This window comes from Oncorhynchus kisutch, linkage group LG3 (assembly GCF_002021735.2).
Source record: "Oncorhynchus kisutch isolate 150728-3 linkage group LG3, Okis_V2, whole genome shotgun sequence".
Lineage (NCBI taxonomy): Eukaryota > Metazoa > Chordata > Actinopteri > Salmoniformes > Salmonidae > Oncorhynchus > Oncorhynchus kisutch.
In genome coordinates, this window is record NC_034176.2 from 31990815 (window position 1) to 32018349 (window position 27535).

Here is a 27535-nt window from a genome sequence, read left to right on the forward strand (position 1 = left end):
TCCCCACCCTAGCCTCCTCTCCACCCTAGCCTCCTCTCCCACCCTAGCCTCCTCTCCCACCCTAGCCTCCTCTCCCACCCTAGCCTCCTCTCCCACCCTAGCCTCCTCTCCCACCCTAGCCTCCTCTCCCACCCTAGCCTCCTCTCTCTCTCACCCTAGCCTCCTCTCTCTCTCTCACCCCTAGCCTCCTCTCTCTCTCACACCCTAGCCTCCTCTCTCTCACACCCTAGCCTCCTCTCTCTCACACCCTAGCCTCCTCTCTCTCACACCCCTAGCCTCCTCTCTCTCACACCCTAGCCCTCCTCTCTCTCACACCCTAGCCTCCTCTCTCTCTCTCACACCCTAGCCTCCTCTCTCTCTCTCACACCCTAGCCTCCTCTCTCTCTCTCACACCCTAGCCTCCTCTCTCTCTCTCACACCCTAGCCTCCTCTCTCTCTCTCTCACACACCCTAGCCTCCTCTCTCTCTCTCTCACACCCTAGCCTCCTCTCTCTCTCTCTCACACCCTAGCTCCTCTCTCTCTCTCTCTCTCACACCCTAGCCTCCTCTCTCTCTCTCTCTCTCTCTCTCTCACACCCCTAGCCTCCTCTCTCTCTCTCTCTCTCACACCCTAGCCTCCTCTCTCTCTCTCTCTCTCTCTCTCACACCCTAGCCTCCTCTCTCTCTCCTCTCTCTCTCTCTTCTCACACCCTAGCCTCCTCTCTCTCTCTCTCTCACACCCTAGCCTCCTCTCTCTCTCTCTCTCACACCCTAGCCTCCTCTCTCTCTCTCTCACACCCTAGCCTCCTCTCTCTCTCCTCTCTCACACCCCTAGCCTCCTCTCTCTCTCTCTCACACCCTAGCTCCTCTCTCTCTCTCTCTCACACCCCTAGCCTCCTCTCTCTCTCTCTCTCACACCCTAGCCTCCTCTCTCTCTCTCTCTCACACCCTAGCCTCCTCTCTCTCTCTCTCTCTCACACCCTAGCCTCCTCTCTCTCTCTCTCTCTCTCACACCCTAGCCTCCCTCTCTCTCTCTCTCTCACACCCTAGCCTCCTCTCTCTCTCTCTCTCTCTCACACCCTAGCCTCCTCTCTCTCTCTCTCTCTCTCACACCCTAGCCTCCTCTCTCTCTCTCTCACACCCTAGCCTCCTCTCTCTCTCTCTCACACCCTAGCTCCTCTCTCTCTCTCTCACCCTAGCCTCCTCTCTCTCTCTCTCACACCCTAGCCTCCTCTCTCTCTCTCTCTCACACCCTAGCCTCCTCTCTCTCTCTCTCACACCCTAGCCTCCTCTCTCTCTCTCTCTCACACCCTAGCCTCCTCTCTCTCTCTCTCTCACACCCTAGCCTCCTCTCTCTCTCTCTCTCACACCCTAGCCTCCTCTCTCTCTCTCTCTCACACCCTAGCCTCCTCTCTCTCTCTCTCTCACACCCTAGCCTCCTCTCTTTCTCTCTCTCACACCCTAGCCTCCTCTCTCTCTCTCTCTCTCACACCCTAGCCTCCTCTCTCTCTCTCTCTCACACCCTAGCCTCCTCTCTCTCTCTCTCTCACACCCTAGCCTCCTCAGCGTGTTTGACCATGAATCTTGTTCTAGAGGCAGCTCTGTAGAGTGGTCACTAGCTGGCACAGCCACCAAGTCATAAAATCTGATTTTACTCCTAACCTTAAATTAAAGCCAAAAAGCAAATTTGTTTTCATGAATTTTTACAATCTAGATCATTTTGACTTTGCAGCTGGCCCATCTAGCAGAAATCTTTCAGTTATGCCTCAAAGGCAAGTTTCATGACAGTAAACGTCAACATGCATCCTGTTCTGACAGTGTAGCCATGGGGTTTACCAGCCAGACTATTGAGGGTGTTTGGTCCTCCCAACGCCCTGGAGACTGAAGTACTTACTGGGTTTTATCAGTACGATTATCTGTTACGTCTCCTCAATACAACTATGTCCCTATTGTTTCTTCTTGCCATTGTGACATGATAGTTCAATGTTTTCATTTGTCTCAAAGGTGATTGAGTTCATAGTTATCTAAAGTTCTCTGTTCATATTATTCAGTGGTCATGTTTCTTCTAATGGGTATTTTTAACATGTCAAGGAAACGTTTTATTAAATGGTGTATGTTATTTTGTCTGTGTGTACTCTCATTTTTTGTCTGTCTATATGGAGAAACAAATTGTGTTCCCAGACAACTACACCGCTGGATTCAGAAATCATAGGCCCTGGGGCGTTTGATATTTCTATTGGTTCTACAAGCATATTAGTCTTTTTCAGCAGTAGGCATTTGCTTTCTAAACTGCCTTTTTCCTGGCCACAATGCAACAAGCTGTAGGCTATATTTGGCAGGCATACTGCCCAAGCGGTGGCCTTCCTGACTCTAGGCATACCGGTTACTGGCAAATTAAAGGAAACGGGATACAAAGTGTACAGTTTATTCGGAAGGTATTCAGACCCCTAGACTTTTTCCACATTGTTACGTTACAGCCTTATTCTAAATATGGATTTTTTTATTTTTTATTCCCCTGATCAATCTACACACTACCCCATAATAACACTTATACAAACATTTCTAAAATCCTGTTTATGTAAATAATAATATCACATTTATATAACTATTCATACCCTTTACGCAGTACTTTGAAGGACCTTTGGCGGCAATTACAGCCTCAAGGTTTTTTTTGGTATGATGCTACAAGCTTGGCAAACCTGTATTTGGGGAGTTTCTCCAATCATTCTCTGCAGATCCTCTCAAGCTCTGTCAGGTTGGATGGGGAGCGTTGCTGCACAGCTATCCTGAGCGCACTGGAGTAGGTTTTCATGAAGGATCTCTGTACTTTGCTCTGTTCATCTTTCCCTTGATCCTGACTACTCCCTGCTGCTGAAAATCATCCCCACAGCATGATGCTACCACCACCATGCTTCACTGTGCAAAGTTTCCTCCAGACGTGAAGGTTGGCATTCAGGCCAACGAGTTCAATCTTGGTTTCATCAGACCAGAGTCCTTTAGGTGCCGTATGGCAATTCCAAGCGGCCTGTTATGTGCCTTTTACTGAGAAGTAGCTTCCATCAAGACTCTACCATAAAGATCTGATTGGTGGAGTGTTCCAGAGATGGTTGTCCCTCTGGAAGGTTATCCCATCTCCACAGAGGAGCTCTGTCAGAGTGACTATCGGGTTCTTTGTCACCTCCCTGACCAAGGCCCTTCTCCCCCGATTGCTCAGTTTGGCCAGATGGCCAGCTCTAGGATGAGTCTTGGTGGTTACACACTTCTTCCATTTAAGAATGATGGAGGCCACTGTTCTTGGGGACCTTCAATGCAAAAAAAAAAAGTGGTTCCCTTACACTGATCTGTGCCTCGTCACAATCCTGTTTCGGGGCTCTACAGACAATTCCTTCGACTTCATGGCTTGGTTTATGCTCTGACATGCACTGTCAGCTGTGGGAACTTTATATGATGTACACAGGTGTGTGCATTTCCAAATCATGTCCTTTCAATTGAATTTACCACAGGTGGAATCCAATCAAGTTGTAGAAACATCTCAAGGATGATGAATGGAAACAAGATGCACCTGAGCTCAATTTTGAATCTCATAGCAAAGGGTCTGAATTTATTTAAATATAAAAATGGTCATTATAGGATATTGTGTAATCCATTTTAGAATAAGGCTGTAACGTAACAAAATGTGTGGAAAGTCAAGGGGTCTGAATACTTTCCGAATGCACTGTATGTTATGGTGTGGGGTGCATTTTCCTGGCATGTTTAGGTATACTTGTAAAATATATATAATATAAAATATAAGGTACATTGATGCTGTGCTTGCAACTCGTAGTGGCGCAACACCCTTTTAAGACAGTTTATGTTGGTGTTGATTTAATTTTGGCAGATACCTGTATGTGCTTGTTATTTTTTATAAACTATTGAACATTGATAGCGGGCTCCTGTGGTTTGGATAAATTATATATATATTTTTTTTGCCTCCTGGGCCTGTCATGCCAAATAATGTCCCCCAGCCAAATAGTGTGCCCTTCTACGTCGTCATGGGATTCAAACTACTGGCATCCGTTGCTATATCAACGGTGTGATGACCAAATTATTAGAATTTGAGATCATTACAGCCTAAATTACGTTATTTTCACCATCGCTATGCCAACAAGGCTTATTTCTGCTTTTGCTGTTTAAACAAGTTTTGTTTAGCTAATAAAATGAAACGTTAATTGGAACTACTTTTGGATGCCTTGTTAACATTACAATTTGTTAACATTGTAAATGAGAACTTGTTCTCAACTGGCCTACCTGGTTAAATAAAGGTAAAATGCATTTAAAAAAAACATGAAGTCCATGTCTTAAACATTGCTACATTTCGGAAATACCTTGACTCAATTGACCAGTCACAATTATTTATTATACAGTTTATTGTAATGTTTTAAATATATATATATATATTACTGTTCAGAAGTTTGAGGTCACTTAAATGTCCTTGTTTTTGAAAGAAAAACACTTTTTTTGTCCATTTCTAATAACAAATTGATCAGAAATACAATGTAGACATTGTTTGTGTTGTAAATATCTATTGTATCTGGAAACGGCTGAAGGGACCAAACAAGTCTTCTTATTATTGGTGTCCTTTAGTAGTGGTTTCTTTGCAGCAATTCAACCATGAAGGCCTGATTCACGCAGTCTCCTCTGAACAGTTGATGTCGAGATGTATCTGTTACTTGAACTTTGTGAAGCATTTATTTGGGCTGCAACTTCTGAGTTTGGTAACTCTAATGAACTTATCCTCTGCAGCAGAGAACTCTTTCCTGTGGCGGTCCTCATGAGAGCCAGTTTCATCAGCGCTTGGTTTTTGCGACTGCATTTGAAAACACTTTCAAAGTTATTGACATTTTCCGCTTTGACTGACCATGTCTTAAAATAATGATGGACTGTCGTTTCTCTTTGCTTATTTGAGCTGTTCTTGCCATAATATGGACTTGGTATTTTACCAAATAGGGCTATATTCAGTATAATGCCCCTAAACTGTCACAACACAACTGAAGTTAAGAAATTCCACAAATTAACTTTTAACAAGGCACACCTGTTAATTTAAATGCATTCCAGATGACTACCTCATGAAGCTGGTTGAGAGATTGCCAAGAGTGTTGCAAAGCTGTCATCAAGGTAAAGGGTGGCTACTTTGAAGAATCACAAATAGAAAAAATATTCTGATTTTTTTAACACTTTGGTTACCACATGATTCCATATGTGTTATTTCATATTTTTGATGTATTCACTATTATTCTACAATGTAGAAAACAGTAAAAATAAAGAAAAATCCTTGAATTATTAGGTGTCCAAACTTTTGATCAGTGGTGTAAAGTACTTAAGAAAAAATACTTTAAAGTACTCCTTAAGTTGCTTTTTGTGGTATCTGTAATTTCCTTTCCTATTTATATTTTTGATTACTTTTACTTTTACTTCACTACATTCTTAAAGAAAAAAAATGTTATTTTTACTCCATACTTTTTTCCTTTTCGCTACATTTTGACAGGAAAATGGTCCAATTCACACACTTATCAAGAGAACATCCCTGATCTGGCGGACTCACTAAACACAAATGCTTAGTTTGTAAATGATGTCTCCGTGTTGGAGTGTGCCCCTGGCTATCTGCCAATAAATTGAAAAATAAAATTGTGCTGTCTGGTTTGCTTAATACAGTGCCTTGCGAAAGTATTCGGCCCCCTTGAACTTTGCGACCTTTTGCCTCATTTCAGGCTTCAAACATAAAGATATAAAACTGTATTTTTTTGTGAAGAATCAACAACAAGTGGGACACAATCATGAAGTGGAACGACATTTATTGGATATTTCAAACTTTTTTAACAAATCAAAAACTGAAAGATTGGGCGTGCAAAATTATTCAGCCCCCTTAAGTTAATACTTTGTAGCGCCACCTTTTGCTGCGATTGGGGTATGTCTCTATCAGTTCAAGGGGGCCGAATACTTTCGCAAGGCACTGTATAAGGAATTTTAAATGGTTTATACCTGTACTTTTACTTTTCAACTTACGTATATTTTAGCAATTATATTAACTTTAGATACTTAAGTATATTTAAAACCAAATACGTTTAGACTTTTATTCAAGTAGTATTTTACTGGGTGACTTTTACTTGTCATTTTCTATTAAGATATCTTTACTTTTACTCAAGTATGACAATTGAGTACTTTTTCCACCACTGCTTTTGACTGGTACTGTATATGTTTTTTTGCTGCCTCTTGGGTCACCCAGGGGCTTCAGCCCCGGTAAGCCCCTGCATTAAACCGGCCCTGTGCACCACCTGCATGGTTATTCATCAAGCTACACAAAGTCTAGAAGTCATAGGTATCCTGTGCCACATGTTGATTTTCATCTGAGAGATCTAGCTCTTTACTAGGGTAGACCGTCACTGTTATTTTATTTCATGAGCTATGTGTATTTTATGACCAAACGTAGTCAGGACTAAGCTGGTGTCTAGTCTGATGTTCCAGTCGTTTACTTTGAAGGTCGATCTAGATTTTTATGTTAACGCTAGTGTTTACTCCTGACTTTTATTTTGAAGACGAAGTATGGGGATTTGGAAGTCGGAACTAGCTGAGTAAACAAAACAACATTCTAGAAGTTATTGTTGATTAAGACACCTACGTTTTCCTTTAAGCTTTCCAAACCAGATATTTGTAAACGTTACTCTTTGACAACCAGTGCCAGACTAACGTGAAGCATAGAGATTGCTCTGTTGCTACAGTGCCTGAACTTTAACACACTTTTGGATCACAAATGTTGGCATTGCATAATGTTTTATTTAAAAAATTCTTTGCATATTAGGACCATTACTAAACCCAATGTTGAAGTTGTTTGACCACACAAATGAAAGGCGTTGACTGTTACATAAATTCCTTTTTTTTGCATTAAGATTTCCTACTGCAAATCCTTAAGGTTTCCTACTACTGCACATCCATAAGATTTCCTACTGCAAATCCTTAAGGTTTCCTACTGCACATCCATAACATTTCCTACTGCAAATCCTTAAGGTTTCCTACTGCACATCCATAAGATTTCCTACTGCAAATCCTTAAGGTTTCCTACTGCACATCCATAAGGTTTCCTACTACTGCACATCCATAAGATTTCTTATTAATGGCCCACTGTGATACTTGTTTATCATTTAAACTATCATGTGTATATTCATTGATTTTTATAAATGTTGATCCTTAAACTTGAGTGTCTTTTCTCTACCTAGCTTTATAGCAAACCAAGTGCAAGTGCTGCCGTTTTGTTATTTTTCAAATCAAGGAATAGGCCTTTAAATTTAACTAAAGAAATGCAGCTGCTGGTTTAAAAAAAAAAATCTGTTTACTTGTCATATTTAGGCCAGTGACGTCTGAGTTCCTGGACCATGGTTTCGAGCCCACTGCTGCACCGACAGGTCACCAGACGCTGTTACCGGCTGTGTATTAGAATGTTTCGCTGCTGTCAAGCAGCACTTCTGCAAGCTGGTTCAGCGGGGCCTGGCTTGGTCACCCCAAGATGTCACGGAGCAGAGGGGCAGCCAGAGTTCTCCCGGGCCTGGATAGGAGGGTTCTTCCAGGAGAGACCTGAACCCATTCCTGGAGGACGCTCTGCTACAGGGATACCTGAGGAGACACCTGCCCAGTGAGGTGTGTGTGTATCCCATACTAATGTTTCAGAATGGATAAAACATTATGATGATGCTTTATCTGTTAGTCACTAATGTGATGGTGGTGTGTTCAGACCTGTGTGTGTTTGGGGAGCAGTTGGTGCTTAGGTTGGGTTGGGTCGGGTTGGGAGTGAGGTCGGTTGGTGACCAATGATCCCTGGGGTTGCCATGTCGAACACATCGTCACCTCCCCCGCCTGGCTACACATGAAGGACCTATCAGCACAGGAGGGGCTGGTCGCCATCAGATACGAGAGGACATACGTGGAGTGGTGTTGGGAGACACCTGACCCTTACACACCCTGAAACCTCACCTATTAACCCATCTTTTCCCAAACCTGTCCTGCGGACCCCAAGGGGTGAACATTTAGGTTTTTGTCCTCGCACTACACACCTGATTCCACTTATCAACTCCTCATCAAACCTTTATGGAATCAGGTGTGCAATGCTAGGACAAAAACAAACATGCATACCCCTTTGGGTAATCTCAGAAGCTACTCATTGGAATTTTGTGACATGGCATTATGAAAATTCCATGCGTAGAGAGTTACATATTCATACACTAATGATGATGTTGTTCCAGTCGTGTATACCAGATGTGTAAGCTGTACCTGTACTCTCCCTCTGGTCTCTACGCCTGTCCTCTGGCTATGACTGATGGAGCTGCCAAGGTTATACAGTTGTGTGTGTGTCTGTCTATCTTTTTGTCTGTCTGTCTGAATTTACTTTCATGGAACTGATTATTACTGCTCATGTTGGAATAGGTGATGCGATTGATTTGGTTGTGATATTGGGATTCATAAGCTTGTCTGTGTGTGGGGCAGGGCTACATCGAGGACACAGGACTACCTGCAATTCTCAGAGGTGCTCAGGTAGGTGATCACATGACACACATCTGTCTGTCTGAAGGCAGACTTACTGTTTTACGTTATGGAGTAAATATGTTGCTCTTAATGGATGAAGTGGTTTCCTACTCTCACTCTTTGTTACTCAACAACAACAGAGTGGCAATAGTTAATTTTAGTGTAAGAGTACCTTCTCTCTCTCTCTCTAGGTGTTGAGTATCTGGGAGGGGACCACTAATATTCTGTCTTTGGATGTGCGTCTCTCGGAGCTCAGGCCTCGTACTGCAGGCCTGCGTCACACACATCCAGGTTAGGGGCCCTTAAAGGGATAAAGAGTCATTCAGAGCAATCTAAAATACATGTTTACTGAGTTTAGTTGTTAACTGACTATGACCATTGAGATCAGATTTTGGATAATTAAGTTAGTTTCCGCAGCCTTTGTCTAGTATCGTCTTCCTTGAACCAACAATGAATGGTAGCCAGGAAAGACTGTTACTAGTAATACAATTATAAATGCCATTACAACCATTGTTGATATAATTGCTAAACAAATTCTGAAATTCTCCATCTAACTGCCCCCCCAGACCTTCCTGGCAGCAGCCTTCCTGTCTGTGAGATCAGTAGACCGCACCTTCTCTGGTCTGAGAAAGTTTGTGCAGGCCTCAGCTCTCAAACCACCTGGCTACCTGGAGCTGGCATCACGAGACTGGCCATACAGCCTGGCACGCATCTATATGGGTACTATACACACAGCAGAGCAATTCATGATCATGTCTGAGCATTGGCATAACAGGAGTAGCACTTATAGCCCATCACCTGGCTTAACCATTGTCACAGTTAGCTTGCCCTGAGGATGTATTGTGACTCCTGCTGTGTGTGTTTCGGGTGCTCTGCTCATTGACCCTGCCTCATGGGAGGGAGCTTCTCACTCTGACATCTATCTGACATCTATGCTGCTCTCCGGGAAACAAAACAAAAACTTTCCTGGGCTAACACTTGCACTTGACACCCCCCCACCACCACCTTCTAGCTCTGACTTTGCTGATAGCTACTTCATTGAGGAAAAGTGTACTTACTGGGACAGTGATATGTGCTTGTTCCACCTAACTAGCTCAAGATTAATGCACTAACCGTAAGTCACCCTGGATAAAAGCATCTGCTAAATTACTCAAATGTAAATGTAAACACACATCAGTCCCCACTAGTCCCTCGTCCTTACTTCTTGTAGGCTAATAGTTCTAGCAGTAACTGTGTGTGTGCAGTGTTTGGCGGATTACTTGAAAAATGTAATAATTTACCGATTGTTATAGTTACATGAAAAATAATCTGTAAAGTAATAATTTACTCAAAAAGAGTAACGTAATCTGATTACTATTGGATTACTTTAATTTCTAATATTTAGGCTACTGATAGTTTGCTGTGTAATTAATATTAGTACATTTAAAGTCCTATGCACCCACCTTGAATTGAAATCCTGACGTGAGTGCCCTTTGTTCAATATTTGTTGATAAATCAAATTCAGACCTACAGAAAGACCCTCTTCTCTTCTACAGTAAAATAGTGGTTGTTTTAAGACAGTTTATTTTTATTTTTATTGAACCTTTATTTAACTAGGCAAGTCAGTTAAGAACAAATTCTTATTCACAATGATGGCCTACCAAAAGGCCTCCTATGGGAACTGGGAATTAAAAAATAAGTCAAATAAAAAAATATAGGACAAAACACACATCACGACAAAAGAGACAACACAACACTACATAAAGAGAGACCTATGACAACAACATAGCAAGGCAGCAACACATGACAACACAGCATGGTAGCAACATGACAATAACAGTGTAGCAGCACAACATGGCAGCAGCACAACATGGTAGCAGCACAAAACATGGTACAAACATCATTGGGCACAGACAACAGCACAAAGAGCAAGATAGTAGAGACAACAATACATCACGCAAAGCAGCCACAACTGCCAGTAAGTGTCCATGACTGAGTCTTTCAATGAAGAGATTGAGATAAAACTGTTCAGTTAGAGTGTTTGTTGGAGCTTGTTCCAGTTGCTAGTTGCAGCGAACCTGAAAATACGAGCAACCCAGGGATGTGTGTGCTTTGGGAACCTTTAACATAATGTGACTGTGTTTTTCCCCTGGTTGCATTTTGTTTTTTATTGTGCAATCAGAAAGCATTTCTTCTTCTTCTTCTTTTTCTATGGAGCACACAAAGAAGAGAGTGAAAGTGTACTTCTACAAAGCAGCAAGCAGGAACTCTGTGGAATACCAGAAGGCCAGGGGTAAATGTTTTGGAAGCCTTACCTTTTTGTTCAACCAGTTTGAATACAAAAGAAGCCATCCACACTTAATGGGCTATCAGCAGAACAATAGCATCTTAGAGAGCATGTGAGAGGACTTGAGGGTGAGCTAAATGACAGCAATGCTGACAAAGATATATCAGTTCTTCCTCTTTATATTAGATTAATTCGATCCCAAATGTAATCAACTGTTTAAGAATGTAACTTTAATCTAATTACAATCCTGGCTGATTACAGTTACTTCATATTTGTAATCTGTCTGTATCTGTGACTGTGTGTGCTGTGAGCAGGACTTGTGGTCAGTAAAGGCGGCCATAGGATATTACAACACTGAGACTTTGCCCCTGGACACTGAGCCTACGAAAAGTCAATAAGGAAGTCTGCCATGCAGCCAGGGTCTTTGTGCCAATTTCAGAATGTGGTATGTGAATGTTTTTTTCATATGAGTGTCTTTATGTATTTGTACCTTGTAATTAGCCATTATGTATGAGTGCATGCTATGTCCTGACCTGTTGAAGAATAAAGACTTTCTGATGAAGAGATGAATCACCACCCAGACTCATTTCTGTTTGACCTGTAGCTGTCAGTGGGTTATCAGACAGTGAGAGCACACATGCAAACACACACACACACGGTGTCGGACTTACAGTACCATTAGGCAACTAATGCAATTGCCTGGGTTCTCATAACACAAGGGTGCCTTGTGAACTGGGCATCATTTTGTTTAATAATTCATTATTTTTGTTATCTTCCTCCTCTGCTTGAGGCCCTCCTCCACTCGTGAGTCATCACCGATGACAAACCGATCTAATTTGTCTCTAGTTTTTGAACAGTTGGGTCTATTAGCTATTACCCCATGCCGGAAAGCTATGACAAAACCGCAATAGAAAACGATGCAGATCTTTTTTCTACACACAATTAACTCCCTGATGTTTTCCCAAACTTTCCAATACCTTTCTGATGAAAAAATAAAAAATAACTACACCTTTCCCATATTCAAGTCATTTGAAATATCTTATTAGCCTTATGAACATAGAAACTTGGTTGCAGTTTGTATCTGTGCTAGAATGGTTGAAAAGTTCATAAAATGAAATAATATATTAGTATTGGTCGATATTGCAAAGACAATATCAGATAAAGGCCTGTATTGGCCCAGAATCCCTAAATTGAACGTGTAAAAACGGATAGAAAAGATGCAGGCTAGAAATGATAATGAACCCAGGACAAGGCTATATATTTTAAAACAACTGAGCTTTTTCTGGCTCGCAAATGACTTTTGACTAAGAAATCTGTGTAGCTCTTCATTTAGTTTTAAAATCCCAATGTGGCCCTCAAGACGAAATTACATATATATACTGTATATATTTTTTTTTACACTTTAGCAGATGCACTTACCTAGGGCAATTTTCAGTTGTGAGTGAGTGCCTTTTTGTAATTTTTCCCATACTGGTCTCCTGTGGGAACTAAACCCACAACCCTGACATTACAAGTGCCATGCTCTACCAACTGATCCACAGGGGACTCACCCCAATGCAAAGACCTTTACAAGTGCGATCATTTCAGTTAGCATTTTCATTCTTCTTTGTTCATCAAAGAAAAGACCTGGCTCCGAACAGCTCTTCATTCAGTAGCCATGATTGCTTTAAATGGGTGCTTGTCTCACTGGCCTCTACCTGGGGCCTCCAAATCACCAATCCGCCCATTCACACACACACACAGTCACACACACCCGAAGGAGTCTGTCTGGACGGCTCCTCATTAAAATAGTGGGATGGGTTTATATTTGGACGTCAGAGTTTAGTCTAACTGATGACGTACCCTTGGAGGAGTGACCGCGAGTCAGACGTTTTGGTACATATTGTTCACGGACGTTTCTGAAAACTAGAACTGATATAATGTCAACAACTAGAAAAAAACTAGTTTTCCGCGCTTATTTGTAGCGAGTAGCCTACAACATAAAGAGTTGGCTGTCACAAAGGGTTGGTCAAGCAAGCTCTGTTATGAATTATTGCTGATCAGGGTGCCTTCAATCTGTCACTGCAACATTTAGTTTACAGCAACAAGGAACACTTTCAATTCTCCAGTATTCTATTCTCAGGTCTAATGCAAACCACCAAACCCACCTCCCACCAGTCTGATGTGGCAAGGAATCGGAATGGATGTATTTCCTGGACGGAGTAAAATATGACATCTCGGGTTGTATTTATATCCGTGTTGCTGCTGTTGTGGTGTCACTGTCGCCATGTTTTGGGCTCCGGTGATTCTGGGACCGGGATAGTTCCGTCTCCAGACCGATCCGCCGACGGTGCTGATCTGCTCTCTATGGAGACCATGGTGGACACACACTCCGCGATGTTACGTCAGGGAAACACAGACGAGGTTAGTCTGGTAACTAATTAGATTTCAACCTTGAATCTCAAGCTTTGTAACTCAATTTTCCCGACAGATGCACCCTGAAATGGCAATTTTTTCTTTAGAAAAAAATATTGTTGATCTGATTTGCCACGTTTAGTGGTGTTGAGCAATAGCTGCACAACTGGCCAACTATTCAAGTAGGCATGCATGCGCATGTTGTATCTGGTCTCGTGACCGTTGTTTGTGAGGGCAACCTTTTTGCTTTAAGTTCAATTTGATATTATTTTAAATCCTTCTCTCATTTCCTTCATCTGCACTGCAATGAAATAACACATGACATCCACCATATTGTTATATTTTACGTTAACATTTGATATTTTAGTCATTTAGCAGACGCGCTTACCCAGAGCGATTTACAGTAGTGAGTGCAATCTTTTCATACTTTTTATTTTCTTCTCCGTACAAGTGTGTTCTGCTCAGTGCAGTAGATCATTGATGACGATGTATTTATTTGAAAGCTTCCCCTCTCTTCCAGTGTGATGTAGTAATTAAGTATTTGTGTGTGTGTCTTTCAGTGTGACATTGTGATGAACCTGAGTGCTGCTGATCGATGTGCGTTTGTGAAGGCCACTCCAGACTGCAGTATGGAAGACAGCTTCATCAACTACCTCAAGATGGCCTTCTGTCTACTACCACCCAACCTAACACCCCTCACTATCACACTCTGCGTAAGCACACTGTGTGTGTGTGCGCGTGAGCGCAGACCATTATTACATGCGTTATTACAGGCATTATACACACATTTGTCATTAGCAAGTGTTCTTAATCAGAATTACCTACATGCATTCAAATAAGGAATCTGAAGCAACCTCAATCGGGGCTAGTATCACGAATAAAAGCTGCCACTTCCCCTTGTTCTGAGTAGAGCTTCCTCAAACTGAGCCATGCAGTAAAACTCATGAGTCAGGGTTTAATTCAGGAATTCTTCTCACAGAGCTGAGTTAGTCTGGATTACTTACTCCCCATAGGCCCATACTGTATTCACCTCATAGGCTCAATACTGCACACTTTACACTGTTCTTAGCTCATAAACCTAGTCGTATATACTAGTGATTTTTGGGGGGAGAAAGAGACCCAATACCTGCTTGTCGATATGAAAGTTATTTTTTATAAACACTGATATTTCAGCCATGTCAGAAAACGAATCTAACTAATCTCTTTCCCCACCTCTACAGATTATCTGGTTGTTAATCTTGTTCATAGTTCTCGGACTGACGGCGTCAAAGTTGTAAGTTTCTCTCACATGTTCTGTTTCCAACATATCTTTACTGAACATGAGTTTTGTAACACTCTCTCTCGCTACCAGGACACTAGCTGTAAAGAGATAGGTATTGTTTGTAATTGTGTTCCGCTGACTGCAGTTACAACAGTGTTATGTTCCGCTGACTGCAGTTACAACAGTGGTATCTCCAGCAGTTCACCCAGTAGTCACTTGACCACTGGAGATAAGTGTGTCATGGTTAAGGTGTGTGTGTGTCTTTTGTTTTCCTCTCAGGGAGATAAGAGTTGCAGTGTTTCTGTTCACCTCTAACGTTTGTGATCAGGTCATGTGATTGATCACATGTATCACAGACAAAGCAGCTGCTCTTTGTGTTTGAACAGTGAAAGCAGAAGCAGTGGTATCAACCAATGAACAGAGCAGTGTTTGATTGAAAGTAAACGGCACAGAAATATTTGGACAGTGTTTGGACTCTGTCAGGGTGTGTTCTATGTTAGCTATTGATTGGTTGAAGGTGTATCTTTGTGTTTATTCTCTCTGCAGCTTCTGTCCCAACCTCTCAGCCATCTCCTCCAGCCTTCGACTCACACACAACGTGGCTGTATCCTTCTACAGGCCTCTCTCTCTCTCTCTCTCTCTTCCTCTCTTTCTCTCTCTCTCTCTCTCTCTCTCTCTCTCTCTCTCTCTCTCTCTCTCTCTCTCTCTCTCTCTCTCTCTCTCCTCTCTCTCTCTCTCTCTCTCTCTCTCTCTCTCTCTCTCTCTCTCTCTCTCTCTCTCTCTCTCTCTCTCTCTCTCTCTCTCTCTCTCTCTCTCTCTCTCTCTCTCTCTCTCTCTCTCTCTCTCTCTCTCTCTCTCTCTCTCTCTCTCTCCCTCTCACACACACACACACACACAACATATTTCCATGCAGTTTGCTTTAAATGTGCTTAAATAATCACCATTGTTACACACAGACACACATACTCATGGACAAACTCTACTCCAGTACCAGAAGTGTTTTCCCTAAATGTGTGTGTCAGGGTGTGACGTTCCTGGCGCTAGGAAACGGAGCTCCAGATGTCTTCAGTGCCACTGTGGCCTTCTCCCGTCCACACACCGCTGGCCTGGCTATAGGAGCACTGTTTGGTACATGCACACACACACACACTGCCTGGCTATAGGAGCACTGTTTGGTACATGCACACACACTGCCTGGCTATAGGTGCACTGTTCCGTAAACACACACAGAGTTTAATCCCTCGCTCCCTTCGTTCATAGGAGCGGGTATCTTTGTAACCACGGTGGTCGCCGGGTCTGTGTCATTGGTCAAACCCTTCACTGTAGCGTCCCGCCCCTTCCTGCGGGATGTCATCTTCTACATGGCTGCAGTCTTCTGGACCTTCATCATCCTCTACAGAGGAACTATATCACTGGGAGAGACACTAGGTACAGACAGACAGACAGACCACATTCAACATTACCCTGGGAGCTAAACAACACCAGACGTTTCTTGATTCATAGACACTGTGTTCCGTGTACTTCAGAAGGTAGGAGGACTAGTCACGCTGATGGTTGGGGTGGAATAAGTGTTTGTCTGTGTTTCTCTTTGCAGGGTACCTTGGGCTGTATGTTGTGTATGTGGTAACAGTCATTGTGAGTGCCTACATCTATAGTCATCAGAAACACTCAGCAACTAGAAGTTCCATCCAGAGCTCAACACACGCACCAGCTGACACACACGTACCAGGTGACACACACACACACATATTATGTTCTTATGTCAACGTGGGGACCTAAACTGTATTATCCATTCAAAGTCCTATTTACCCTAACCCTTAAGCCTAACCCTTACCATAACTGTAGCCCTAACCCAAATGCTAACCCTAACCTGTAGCCCTAACCCTAACCTATCCCATGAGCTTAAAATAGCCTGTGTACTCATGGGGACGTGGGAAATGTTCCCCAGAGGGAGAATTTTCCTTGTTTTACTAACCTTGTGGGGACTTTGGGGGATTTTTAGGTCCCCACAAGTATAGCAGAACTAACACACACATACACACACCTACACCCTGTGTGTCTGACAGTTGATTCTCTCTGCAGAGCTCCAGACGTCTGAGTCAGACCAGGCTCCTCTTTTATCTAATGGCAGCATCCAGGAGGGCTATGGTAACAACCACAGTCACTGTGCACATTCCACTAAGTTATACCTCTGGGGTGTGCTACGAGAACCAATTCAGTCGAGTGTGTGTGTGTGTGCGTGTATAGACAGTGAGTACCGTCCCCTGCTCCCCTACTGTGAGTCGACCAGTTCCATCCTGCTGAATTCTCTAAACCCGGTGGACAGCAGGACCTGGAGGAGGAAGACCTGGCGCTGGAGGACTGTGAAAATACTGAAGGTGTGTGTGCATGAATGTATGTGTGCGATTTGCTGGTTGCAGATCTGAATGTGTGTCTTTGCACTTTTCATTTGCCGATCTGTAGGAATTAGGGTTAAGGGTAAGGGGAATGGACAAGGGTTGGAAACAGAGCTAGAGCTTGACAGGAGCATCAGTGTGTGTTTGAGTGCGAGGGGTTTGCTGAGCTGCAGTTCCCCCCATAGATGCCACTGGAGTTGCTGCTGCTGCTGACTGTTCCAGTGGTGGATCCTGACAAAGAAGACAGGAACTGGAGAAGACCATTAAACTGCCTCCACCTTATCACTGCGCCGCTGGTTTGTGTGCTCACCTTCAGCTCCGGAGAGTGTGAGTCTGCATGCCTGTGTGGGGTCAAAGAACCTTCATCTCTATTCCTCTCCAGAGGACGTGTGTTAACTGACTGGACTGGTGTTCTCTCTCTCTATAGATGGTTTGTATCTGATCGAGGGTCAGTTTCCTGTCTGGGCGTTGACGTTGCTCTTTGGCCTCTTCCTCTCCGCTATAGTCTTCCTCACCACTTCTAATGACCAGCCACCGGCATACCACTTAGTAAGACACATGGACTCATTCGTTCACTCTGTCGCTGTTTTTGTTTCTGCTAGGTGTTGTGGTGTTTGTATAATGTGTGTGTTCTTTTCAATAGGTGTTCTCTCTGTTGGGCTTTGTGGTGAGTGCGATGTGGATCAGTGCTGCAGCCTCGGAGGTGGTCAGTATCCTGCACATGCTCGGTGTGGTCCTTAGTCTTTCCAACAATTTACTGGGTCTCACACTGCTGGCCTGGGGAAATAGCATTGGGGGTGAGACACACACACATTGCGGTTACCGCTGCCCTCACCTACTAAATATACAAAAGATATACAAAAGACAAACAGACTGCTTACTTATTGTGGTGTTGAATCTGTTTGTTTCGGTTCCTAGATTGTTTTTCTGACATCACCATCGCTCGCCAGGGCTACCCACGGATGGCATTATCAGCCTGCTTTGGGGGAATCATCTTTAGTATCCTTTTGTGTGTCTGCTGTGCAAGTTAAAAGCGAGTGTGTGTATGTGTCTGCTGGATGTGTGTTTGTGCAAGTTAAAAGCGAGTGTGTGTGTGTCTGCTGGATGTTTGTGCAAGTTAAAAGCGAGTGTGTGTGTGTCTGCTGGATGTGTTTGTGCAAGTTAAAAGCGAGTGTGTGTGTGTCTGCTGGATGTGTTTGTGCAAGTTAAAAGCGAGTGTGTGTGTGTCTGCTGGATGTGTTTGTGCAAGTTAAAAGCGAGTGTGTGTGTGTCTGCTGGATGTGTTTGTGCAAGTTAAAAGCGAGTGTGTGTGTGTCTGCTGGATGTGTTTGTGCAAGTTAAAAGCGAGTGCGTGTGTGTCTGCTACGTGTAGGTCTATGCAGTCATTTGTGCATCATGTTTCTGCCCTTGATCATGTTCCTTTCAGACATGCTGATTGGAGTGGGCATTGGCTGTCTGATACAGATGTTTAACAACGAGCCAGTGGTGACGGTACGTCTGCTCTTAGCTTCAGTACCATTCACCTCATATATGAACAAAAATATAAACGCAACATGCAACAATTTCTAATATTTGACTGAGTTCTTACAGTTCATATAAGGAAATCAGTAAATTGAAATACATTAATTAGGCCCTAATCTATGGATTTCACATGACTGGGAATACAGATATGCATCTGTTGGTCACAGATACCTTTATAAAAACAGTCAGTATCTGGTGTGATCACCATTTGCCTCATGCAGCACGACACATCTCATTCGTGTAGAGTTGATCAGGCTGTTGATTGTGGAATGTTGTCCCACTCCTATTCAATGGCTGTGCGAAGTTGCTGGATATTGTCAGGAACTGGAACACGCTGTCGTACACGCCGACCCAGAGCATCCCAAACATGCTCAATGGCTGACATGTCTGATGAGTATGCAGGCCATGGAAGAACTGGGACATTTTCAGCTTCCAGGAATTGTGTACAGATCCTTGGGACATGGAGCCGTGCATTATCATGCTGAAACATGAGCAGTGGAGGCTGCTGAGGGGAGAACGGCACATAATAATGGCCAGAAGGGAGCAAATGGATACCATTCCACTGATTCCGCACCAGTCATTACCACGAGCCCATTCCCCAATTAAGGTGCCACGAACCTCCTGTCGGATGAATGGCATGGCAATGGGCCTCAGGATCTTGTCACAGTATCTCTGTGCATTCAAATGACCATCAATAAAATGCAATTATGTTCGTTGTCTGCCCATACCATAACCCCACCATCGAGCACCCTGTTCACAATGTATACATCAGCAAACCGCTCGCCCACACGCCGCCATACACGTGGTCTGCGGTTGAGGCCGGTTGGCCAAATTCCCTAAAACAACGTCGGAGGCGGCTTATGGTAGAGAAATTAACATTAAAGTCTCTGGCAACAGCTCTGGTGGACATTCCTGCAGTCAGCATGCCAATTGCACACTCCCTCAAAACTTGAAATATCTGTGGCATTGTGGTGTGACAAAACTGCACATTTTAGTGGCCTTTTATTGTCCCCAGCACAAGGTGCACCGTGTAATGATCATGCTGTTTAATCAGATTCATGATATACCACACCTGTCAGGTGGATGGATTATCTTGGCAAAGGAGAAATGTTCAGTAACAGGGATGTAAACAAATTTGTGCAAAAAAATGTGAGCAAAATTAGTACGTATGAAAAAATGTTGGGATCTTTTAGTTCAGCTCATGAAACATTGGACAAACATTACATATTGCTTTTATTTTTGTTATATTCTTGTTCAGTGTATATATACACAGTACCAGTCAAAAGTTTGGACACACCTACCCATTTAAGGGGTTTTCTTTCATTTGACTATTTTCTACATTGTAGAATAATAGTGAAGACATCAAAACTATGAAATAACACATATGGAATCATGTTGTAACCAAAAAAGTGTTAAACTAATCTAAATATATTTTAGATTCTTCAAAGTAGCCACCCTTTGCCTTGATGACAGTTTTGCACACTCTTGGAATTTTCTCAACCAGCTTCACCTGGAATGCTTTTCCAACAGTCTAGAATGATTTTCCACATATGCTGAGCAGTTGTTGGCTGCTTTTCATTCACTCTTCGGTCCAACTCATCCCAAACCATTTCATTTGGGTTGAGGTAGGGTGATTGTGGAGGCCAGGTCGTCTGACGCAGCACTCCATCATTCTCCTTGGTCAAATAACCCTAACACAGCCTGTAGGTGTGTTGGGTCATTGTCCTGTTAAAAAACAAATGATAGTCCCACTAAGCGCAAACCAGATGGGATGGCGTATCGCTGCAGAATGCTGTGGTAGCCATGCTGGTTAAGTGTGCCTTGAATTCTAAATAAATCACTGACAGTGTCACCAGCAAAGCACCCCCACACCTCCTCCATGCTTCACGGTGGGAACCACACATTCGTAGATCATCCGTTCACCTACTGCGTCTCTCAAAGACACAGTCTTTCGAACCTAAAATCTAAAATATGTACTCATCAGACCAAATTACAGATTTCCACCTGTCTACAGTCTCCTCTGAACAGTTGATGTTGATGTGTCTGTTACTTGAACTCTGAAGCATTTATTTTGGGCTGCAATTTCTGAGGCTGGTAACTAATGAACTTGTCCTCTGCAGCAGAGGTAACTCTGGGTCTTCCTTTCCTGTGGCTGTCCTCAAATTTTCCAGATTGTCTGACCTTCATGTCTTAAAGTAATGATCGACTGTCGTTTCTCTTTGCTTATTTGATTTTTTTCTTGCCATAATGTGTTACCAAATAGGGCTATCTTCTGCATACCACCTCTACCTTGTCACAACACAACTGTTTGGCTCAAGTGCCTTAAGGAAAGTAAGAAATTCCACTAACTTTTAAGGCACACCTGTTAATTGAAATGCATTTCAGGTGACTACCTCATGCAGCTGGTTGAGAGAAAGCTGTCATCAAGGCAAAGGGTGTCTACTTTGAAGAATCTCAAATATAAAATATATTTTGATTTGTTTTACACTTTTTTTGGTTACAACATAATTCCATGTGTTATTTCATCGTTTTGATGTCTTCACTATTATTCTACGATGTAGAAAATAATACTAATAAAGAAAAACCATTGAATGAGTAGGTGTCCAAACTTTGGACTGGTACTGAATATAAGCTGTTTGTAACTGTCTGAAATAAGCATTTTGTAGAGGTAGTGACCAGAGAATTGAATTGGACTGGTACGCCCCTCTTGCAACAGCTTGATTTTATTTGTGTGTTAAAATGTGCCAAAGGTTAGTTTCTCATTTATTTTCTCCACCCCCCCCTCTCGCTCTAACCCCCACCCCTTTACACCACCCAGTTGGAACCAGAGGGTTTGTTGACCTGGGTTCTAGCAGGTTCTCTGGGTCTCTCTCTGGTCTTCTCCTTCATCCTAGTTCCTCTGCGTTGTTTCCACCTGGGCCGGGCTTATGGAATCTTCCTCCTGCTCTTCTATGCAGTCTTCCTCCTGGTTGCGCTGCTCACAGAGTTCGGCTTTATCCACACATGAAGCCTGTACGAGATGGTTTGGACCGGTCTGATAGAGCCACCTGTGAATACTGACCAGACGGGTTCGAGACCTGAGAGACTTTCCTCTTCCTGGGAGAGATGGAGTCACAGCCAGTCACACTGTGCCTTAACGGAGTTGGAACCAATCAGACTGTGATTTAACTTTTGTCTGTTTACACTGACTATATTTTTTATATTTAGATCGCCATTAGCTGTTACATAAGGACCAGCTTCTCTTACTGGGGTCCACACAAAACAATGACACACATATACCAAAATAACAGTAACACACAGTTTTAAAGTAACCCATGTACTGACAAGGAGTAAAAGAAAATGAAAAAAAGATGCAGTAGCACTTTAAGGGAATTTTCTCCTTTAAATCAATGTGAATGTAGTGTCTTGTAGTGAGAAAAAGTGCTGTCTGGAATGGTTGATGTGAGTCAATTGTATAAAATGTGCTCTTTTGTGGGCCTCCCGAGTGACACAGTAGTGCTACCTGTGCCACTAGAGATTCTGGGTTTGAGTCCAGTTTCTTTCGCAGTCGGCCACAACCCGAGAGACCCATGGGGCGGTGCACAATTGGCAGGGATGTCCTTGTCCCACCGCGCACCAGTGACTCCTGTGGCAGGACGGGCGCAGTGCACACGGAGAAGGTCCCCAGGTGTACAGTGTTTCCTCTGACACATTGGTGTGGCTGGCTTCCGGGTTAAGTGGGCATTATTGTGTCAAGAAACAGTGCAGTTTGGTCGTGTTTCAGAGGACGCACTGTTCTCGACCTTCGCCTCTCCTGAGTCCGTACGGGAGTTACAGCGATGAGACAAGACTAAACTACCAATTGGGAAAATACTTTTTTTTCTCCCTTCTATAAAAAAAAATTTAATGCTATTTGCAACACATTATCGATCATTTTGATTTCCTACTGAATTTTAAATAATATGGCTTAGAAACACCTACAGTGGGGCAAAAAAATATTTAGTCAGCCACCAATTGTAAAAGTTCTCCCACTTAAAAAGATGAGAGAGGCCTGTAATTTTCATCATATGTACACTTCAACTATGACACAAAATGAGAAAAAAAATCCAGAAAATCACATTGAAGGATCTTTTATCAATTTATTTGCAAATTATGGTGGAAAATAAGTATTTGGTCACCTACAAACAAGCAAGATTTCTGGCTCTCACAGACCTGTAACTTCTTCTTTAAGAGGTTCCTCTGTCCTCCACTCGTTACCTGTATTAATGGCACCTGTTTGAACTTGTTATCAGTATAAAAGACACCTGTCCACAACCTCAAACAGTCACACTCCAAACTCCACTATGGCCAAAACCAAAGAGCTGTCAAAGGACACCAGAAACAAAATTGTAGACCTGCACCAGGCTGGGAAGACTGAATCTGCAATAGGTAAGCAGCTTGGTTTGAAGAAATCAACTGTGGGAGCAATTATTGGGAAATGGAAGACATAAGACCACTGATAATCTCCCTCGATCTGGGGCTCCACGCAAGATCTCACCCCGTGGGGTCAAAATAATCACAAGACCGGTGAGCAAAAATCCCAGAACCACACGGAGGGACCTAGTGAATGACCTGCAGAGAGCTGGGACCAAAGTAACACACTACGCCGCCAGAGACCCAATCCTGCAGTGCCAGTCGTGTCCCCCTGCTTAAGCCAGTACATGTCCAGGCCCGTCTGAAGTTTGCTAGAGAGTATTTGGATAATCCAGAAGATTGGGAGAATGTCATGTGGTCAGATGAAACCAAAATATAACTTTTTGGTAAAAACTCAACCTGTCATTTTTGGAGGATAAAGAATTCTGAGTTGCATCCAAAGAACACCATACCTACTGTAAAGCATGGGGGTGGAAACATCATGCTTTGGGGCTGTTTTTCTGCAAAGGGACCAGGACGACTGATCCGTGTAAAGGAAAGAATGAATGGGGCCATGTATCGTAAGATTTGAGTGAAAACCTTCCATCAGCAAGGGCATTGAAGATGAAACGTGGCTGGGTCTTTTAGCATGACAATGATCCCAAACACACCGCCCGGGCAACGAAGGAGTGGCTTCGTAAGAAGCATTTCAAGGTCCTGGAGTGGCCTAGCCAGTCTCCAGATCTCAACCCCATAGAAAATCTTTGGAGCGAGTTGAAAGTCTGTGTTGCCCAGCAACATCCCCAAAACATCACTGATCTAGAGGAGATCTGCATGGAGGAATGGGCCAAAATACCAGCAACAGTGTGTGAAAACCTTGTGAAGACTTACAGAAAACGTTTGACCTCTGGCATTGCCAACAAAGGGTATATAACAAAGTATTGAGATGAAGTATTTGGTCAATAACAAAAGTTTTTTTCCACTATCATTTGCAAATAAATTCATTAAAAAATCCTACAATGTGATTTTCTGGATTTCTTTTCTCATTTTGTCTGTCATATTTGAAGTGTAACTATGATGAAAATTACAGGCCTCTCTCATCTTTTTAAGTGGGAACACTTGCACAATTAGTGGCTGACTAAATACTTTTTTGCCCCACTGTATATAGTTCCAACTTCTGAGAAGGGGAATCAATCGTGAAACAGCAAGGCAAAGCTATTTAAATAATTTGAAGATGGCCCTAAACAAGCTACTTTATGCAGTTGCATCAAACAATGTCATACATTTTTATCAAGGAATTGTATTATTTTACTACTACAGATGTACGATAGCTATAGAGGTAGTACATTATCGTCCCTGATAGATATTTGCAGGTGAAATTGTTGCATATAAAAAGCACCTTTGGTAAAAGATTCTCTTGTTGAAGCTGTCTGGGCTGTGTGTGTATGCGTTAAAGAAGATGATATCAGGGTAAAAAGCACTTATGCATAGACTCATGTCTAGGTTCTGAGATGATGATTATTGTGTATTGTACCCATTTAAGATATAAATAAAAACATCCAAAACAGAGAAGATGGTTCAAATACCATTGGTGTCTATAGCCATGTCTCAGGGCTAGTCTGAGCCCTGCCACTTTAAAGCAAAGGTAGCTACACAAATACACTTGGCAAAGTGAACAATGTATTTAAATGATTCCTCATTTAATACACCAAATACATTATAATACACTTACAGAATAACGAGTTATAAAAGTAAAGTCTTCTCTTAGGTTTGTTCAAACGCTGGCTAGGAGATATAGCTGTAGGTTACTGGACATGTGCAGGGGTTTGAGGTGTGTGTTGGGTGGGGGGGTGGGCATAGTGGCTGTTGAGGGGGCTTAGCCTAGTGCTGGCAGACGGAGCGGGATCGTGTGAGTTTGTACGTATCTACAGGCAGCCTGGTATTCACCTACAGGTATGTGTCCTTTCACTGTCCAGACGTGTGTCCTCTCTGTGGTCAGAGCAGTGAAGAAGAGCAGTGTGAAATTCCAAATTCTAGTGGCTCCTCGTACTCCGGTGTTGGCCTTGAACATTAGCTCTGTCTCACAGCTAGAGGGCCTAACTCTGACCCTTAAAACCCTGCCCGTTAACCCCTAAATCGATGCTCTGCTTCGACTGTCAATGCATCAGCAGACTAAGGTCCTGTCAGGGTTGGGGTTAGATAAAGCTGTTAAACCTGTTTGAACACAGATCCATTCAGATAGAGAACATGATTCATATCAACATAAATCCCTGCTGCATCTCAACAGGTCCAGGATCCAGGCTCTAGTTCAGTGACACCATCACATCTGTCCACATCACAACTGTCCGACCAAGCTGCTAGAGTACACTTCCTCAGGATGGGAGGAGGGGGAAGAAGGGAAGGAGACAGACAGAGACTTGAGGGGTTCTCGGTCTTGTCATTGTGGAAGACAATCACCATTAAGTTCACAGAGTGCTCTGTGACATGAAGAGGTGTGTGTGTGTGTGTGTGTGTGTAAGAGAGAGAGAGAGCGAAACAGTGAGTGAGTGTTAGTTAATACTAAGTGGTCCTTGTGAGTTGGGTTGAGGTTCAGGGTCAGGGCAGGGAGGAGGGATTTCCAGCTCTCTTTCTACGAGGCTTCGGTCTGACTGGGGTAGGTTCTCTCTGGAGTACTCAGCATACCACTCCTGTACACACACCAATAACACATTAATCATACAATTTTTCTTGTCACAGCTGACATCAGAAATATACAAATGTGTAATCCAATTTGCTAGACAGCAGAAGAAGCTGGTAGGAGGCGCTATAGGTGGACCTGCTCATTGTAATGGAACAAAGTATATGTTTGATACTGGTCCATTCATTCCATTCCAGTCTTTACACTGAGCCTGTCTTCCTAGTAATCGTTCCACCAGCCTCCTCTGATAAAAAGGCAAGATTAACATCACCTTTGTAGCTAGGTCACGTTAGCTAAAGTCTTATTTAAAGTGACAAATCTAGCATTGAGCAGTCAGCAGGATTCTGGTTGTCATGGCAGCACGAGGCTCACCTGGATCTCTTCCTCATACATCTTCATGCTGAGGTCACTCTTGGTCCGCGACCGCCGACCCAAGTACACCAGAAACGAGCTCTACACACACACACACACACACGTCTATATTTTTGAGAGTGTAGGACGGGAAAGGTTTGTGAAGCTGTGTGAGCGAGTGTGTGTGTCTGTCTATTTGTGAGTGTTGGTCTGTGTGTGTGTTCTCACCCCGCTGCGGTCCATGGCCACCAGTACTCCCTGTAGAGAGTTGAGTGAGGAGAGTCCAGGGCACGTCTGCTTATAAAGCTCCAGAGTAGCCAACGCCTCGTCACGACTCACCTCTGCCTCAAACACTATACCGTTCTCATCTACAACACACAAACACACATCTCAAACACTATACCGTTCTCATCTACAACACACAAACACACATCTCAAACACTATACCGTTCTCATCTACAACACACAAACACACATCTCAAACACTATACCGTTCTCATCTACAACACACAAACACACCATCGCTACACACATCTCAAACACTACCGTTCTCATCTACAACACACATCTCAAACACTATACCGTTCTCATCTACAACACACATCTCAAACACTACCGTTCTCATCTACAACACACAAACACACATCTCAAACACTATACCGTTCTCATCTACAACACACATCTCAAACACTATACCGTTCTCATCTACACCACACAAACACACCATCGTTACACACATCTCAAACACTATACCGTTCTCATCTACAACACACAAACACACATCTCAAACACTATACCGTTCTCATCTACAACACACATCTCAAACACTATACCGTTCTCATCTACAACACACAAACACACATCTCAAACACTATACCGTTCTCATGTACAACACACAAACACACATCTCAAACACTATACCGTTCTCATGTACAACACACAAACACACATCTCAAACACTATACCGTTCTCATGTACAACACACAAACACACATCTCAAACACTATACCGTTCTCATCTACACCATTGTTACATCTCAAACACTATACCGTTCTCATCTACACCATTGTTACATCTCAAACACTATACCGTTCTCATCTACACCACACAAACACACCATCGTTACACACATCTCAAACACTATACCGTTCTCATGTACAACACACAAACACACATCTCAAACACTATACCGTTCTCATGTACAACACACAAACACACATCTCAAACACTATACCGTTCTCATGTACAACACACAAACACACATCTCAAACACTATACCGTTCTCATGTACAACACACAAACACACATCTCAAACACTATACCGTTCTCATGTACAACACACAAACACACATCTCAAACACTATACCGTTCTCATGTACAACACACAAACACACATCTCAAACACTATACCGTTCTCATGTACAACACACAAACACACATCTCAAACACTATACCGTTCTCATCTACACCATTGTTACATCTCAAACACTATACCGTTCTCATCTACACCATTGTTACATCTCAAACACTATACCGTTCTCATCTTACTAACATTTTTCATTGCACGCATGCACACCCTTACCCTCAGGATCTAACAGTGGTTCTTTGTTCTTCCGGCTGTAGTTCATACGGAACACAAACGCATCCAGGATGAAGGCAACGATGATGGTCATCACCACCTAGAGAGGACAGAGATAATTACACACACACACACGCACGCACACACACACGCACGCACACACACACGCACACACAACTCTCACCATGGT

General features: G+C 43.0%; 2 protein-coding genes across 6 annotated transcripts in view; one reads left to right on the top strand and one right to left on the bottom strand.

Annotated features, from left to right (window-relative positions):
- Positions 1 to 12638: 12638 nt before the first annotated feature.
- LOC109880720 (mitochondrial sodium/calcium exchanger protein) lies at positions 12639 to 24307 on the top strand. Of its 2 annotated transcripts, XM_020472922.2 has the most exons (15): positions 12655 to 13198; positions 13750 to 13902; positions 14410 to 14462; positions 14997 to 15054; positions 15473 to 15578; positions 15711 to 15878; positions 16045 to 16179; positions 16533 to 16598; positions 16698 to 16828; positions 17032 to 17173; positions 17274 to 17395; positions 17490 to 17643; positions 17765 to 17845; positions 18273 to 18337; positions 21186 to 24307. In XM_020472922.2, the coding sequence occupies exons 1-15, from the start codon at positions 13004 to 13006 to the stop codon at positions 21372 to 21374; spliced, it is 1818 nt and encodes a 605-aa protein (XP_020328511.1). In that variant the 5' UTR covers positions 12655 to 13003; the 3' UTR covers positions 21375 to 24307. The 2 variants fall into 2 exon arrangements, with proteins under 2 accessions (XP_020328507.1, XP_020328511.1); XM_020472918.2 differs by having other exon boundaries at positions 12639 to 13198; positions 16533 to 16828.
- A 107-nt stretch (positions 24308 to 24414) lies between these two features.
- LOC109880736 (two pore calcium channel protein 1-like) overlaps positions 24415 to 27535 on the bottom strand; it is a 30951-nt gene continuing 27830 nt past the window's right edge. For 2 of the 4 annotated variants that reach the window (XM_031804399.1, XM_020472934.2), the window contains exons 23-27: positions 27530 to 27535; positions 27349 to 27445; positions 25995 to 26134; positions 25788 to 25868; positions 24415 to 25425 (exon numbers count right to left, since the gene is read on the bottom strand). The exon at positions 27530 to 27535 is cut by the window's right edge and continues 63 nt beyond it. In XM_031804399.1, the coding sequence (XP_031660259.1) occupies positions 25288 to 25425; positions 25788 to 25868; positions 25995 to 26134; positions 27349 to 27445; positions 27530 to 27535 (462 nt within the window). In that variant the 3' untranslated portion in view covers positions 24415 to 25287. Of the gene's footprint in view, positions 25426 to 25787; positions 25869 to 25994; positions 26135 to 26222; positions 27310 to 27348; positions 27446 to 27529 lie in introns of those variants that run through there. The other 2 variants (XM_020472941.2, XM_020472947.2) reach the window with 2 other exon arrangements.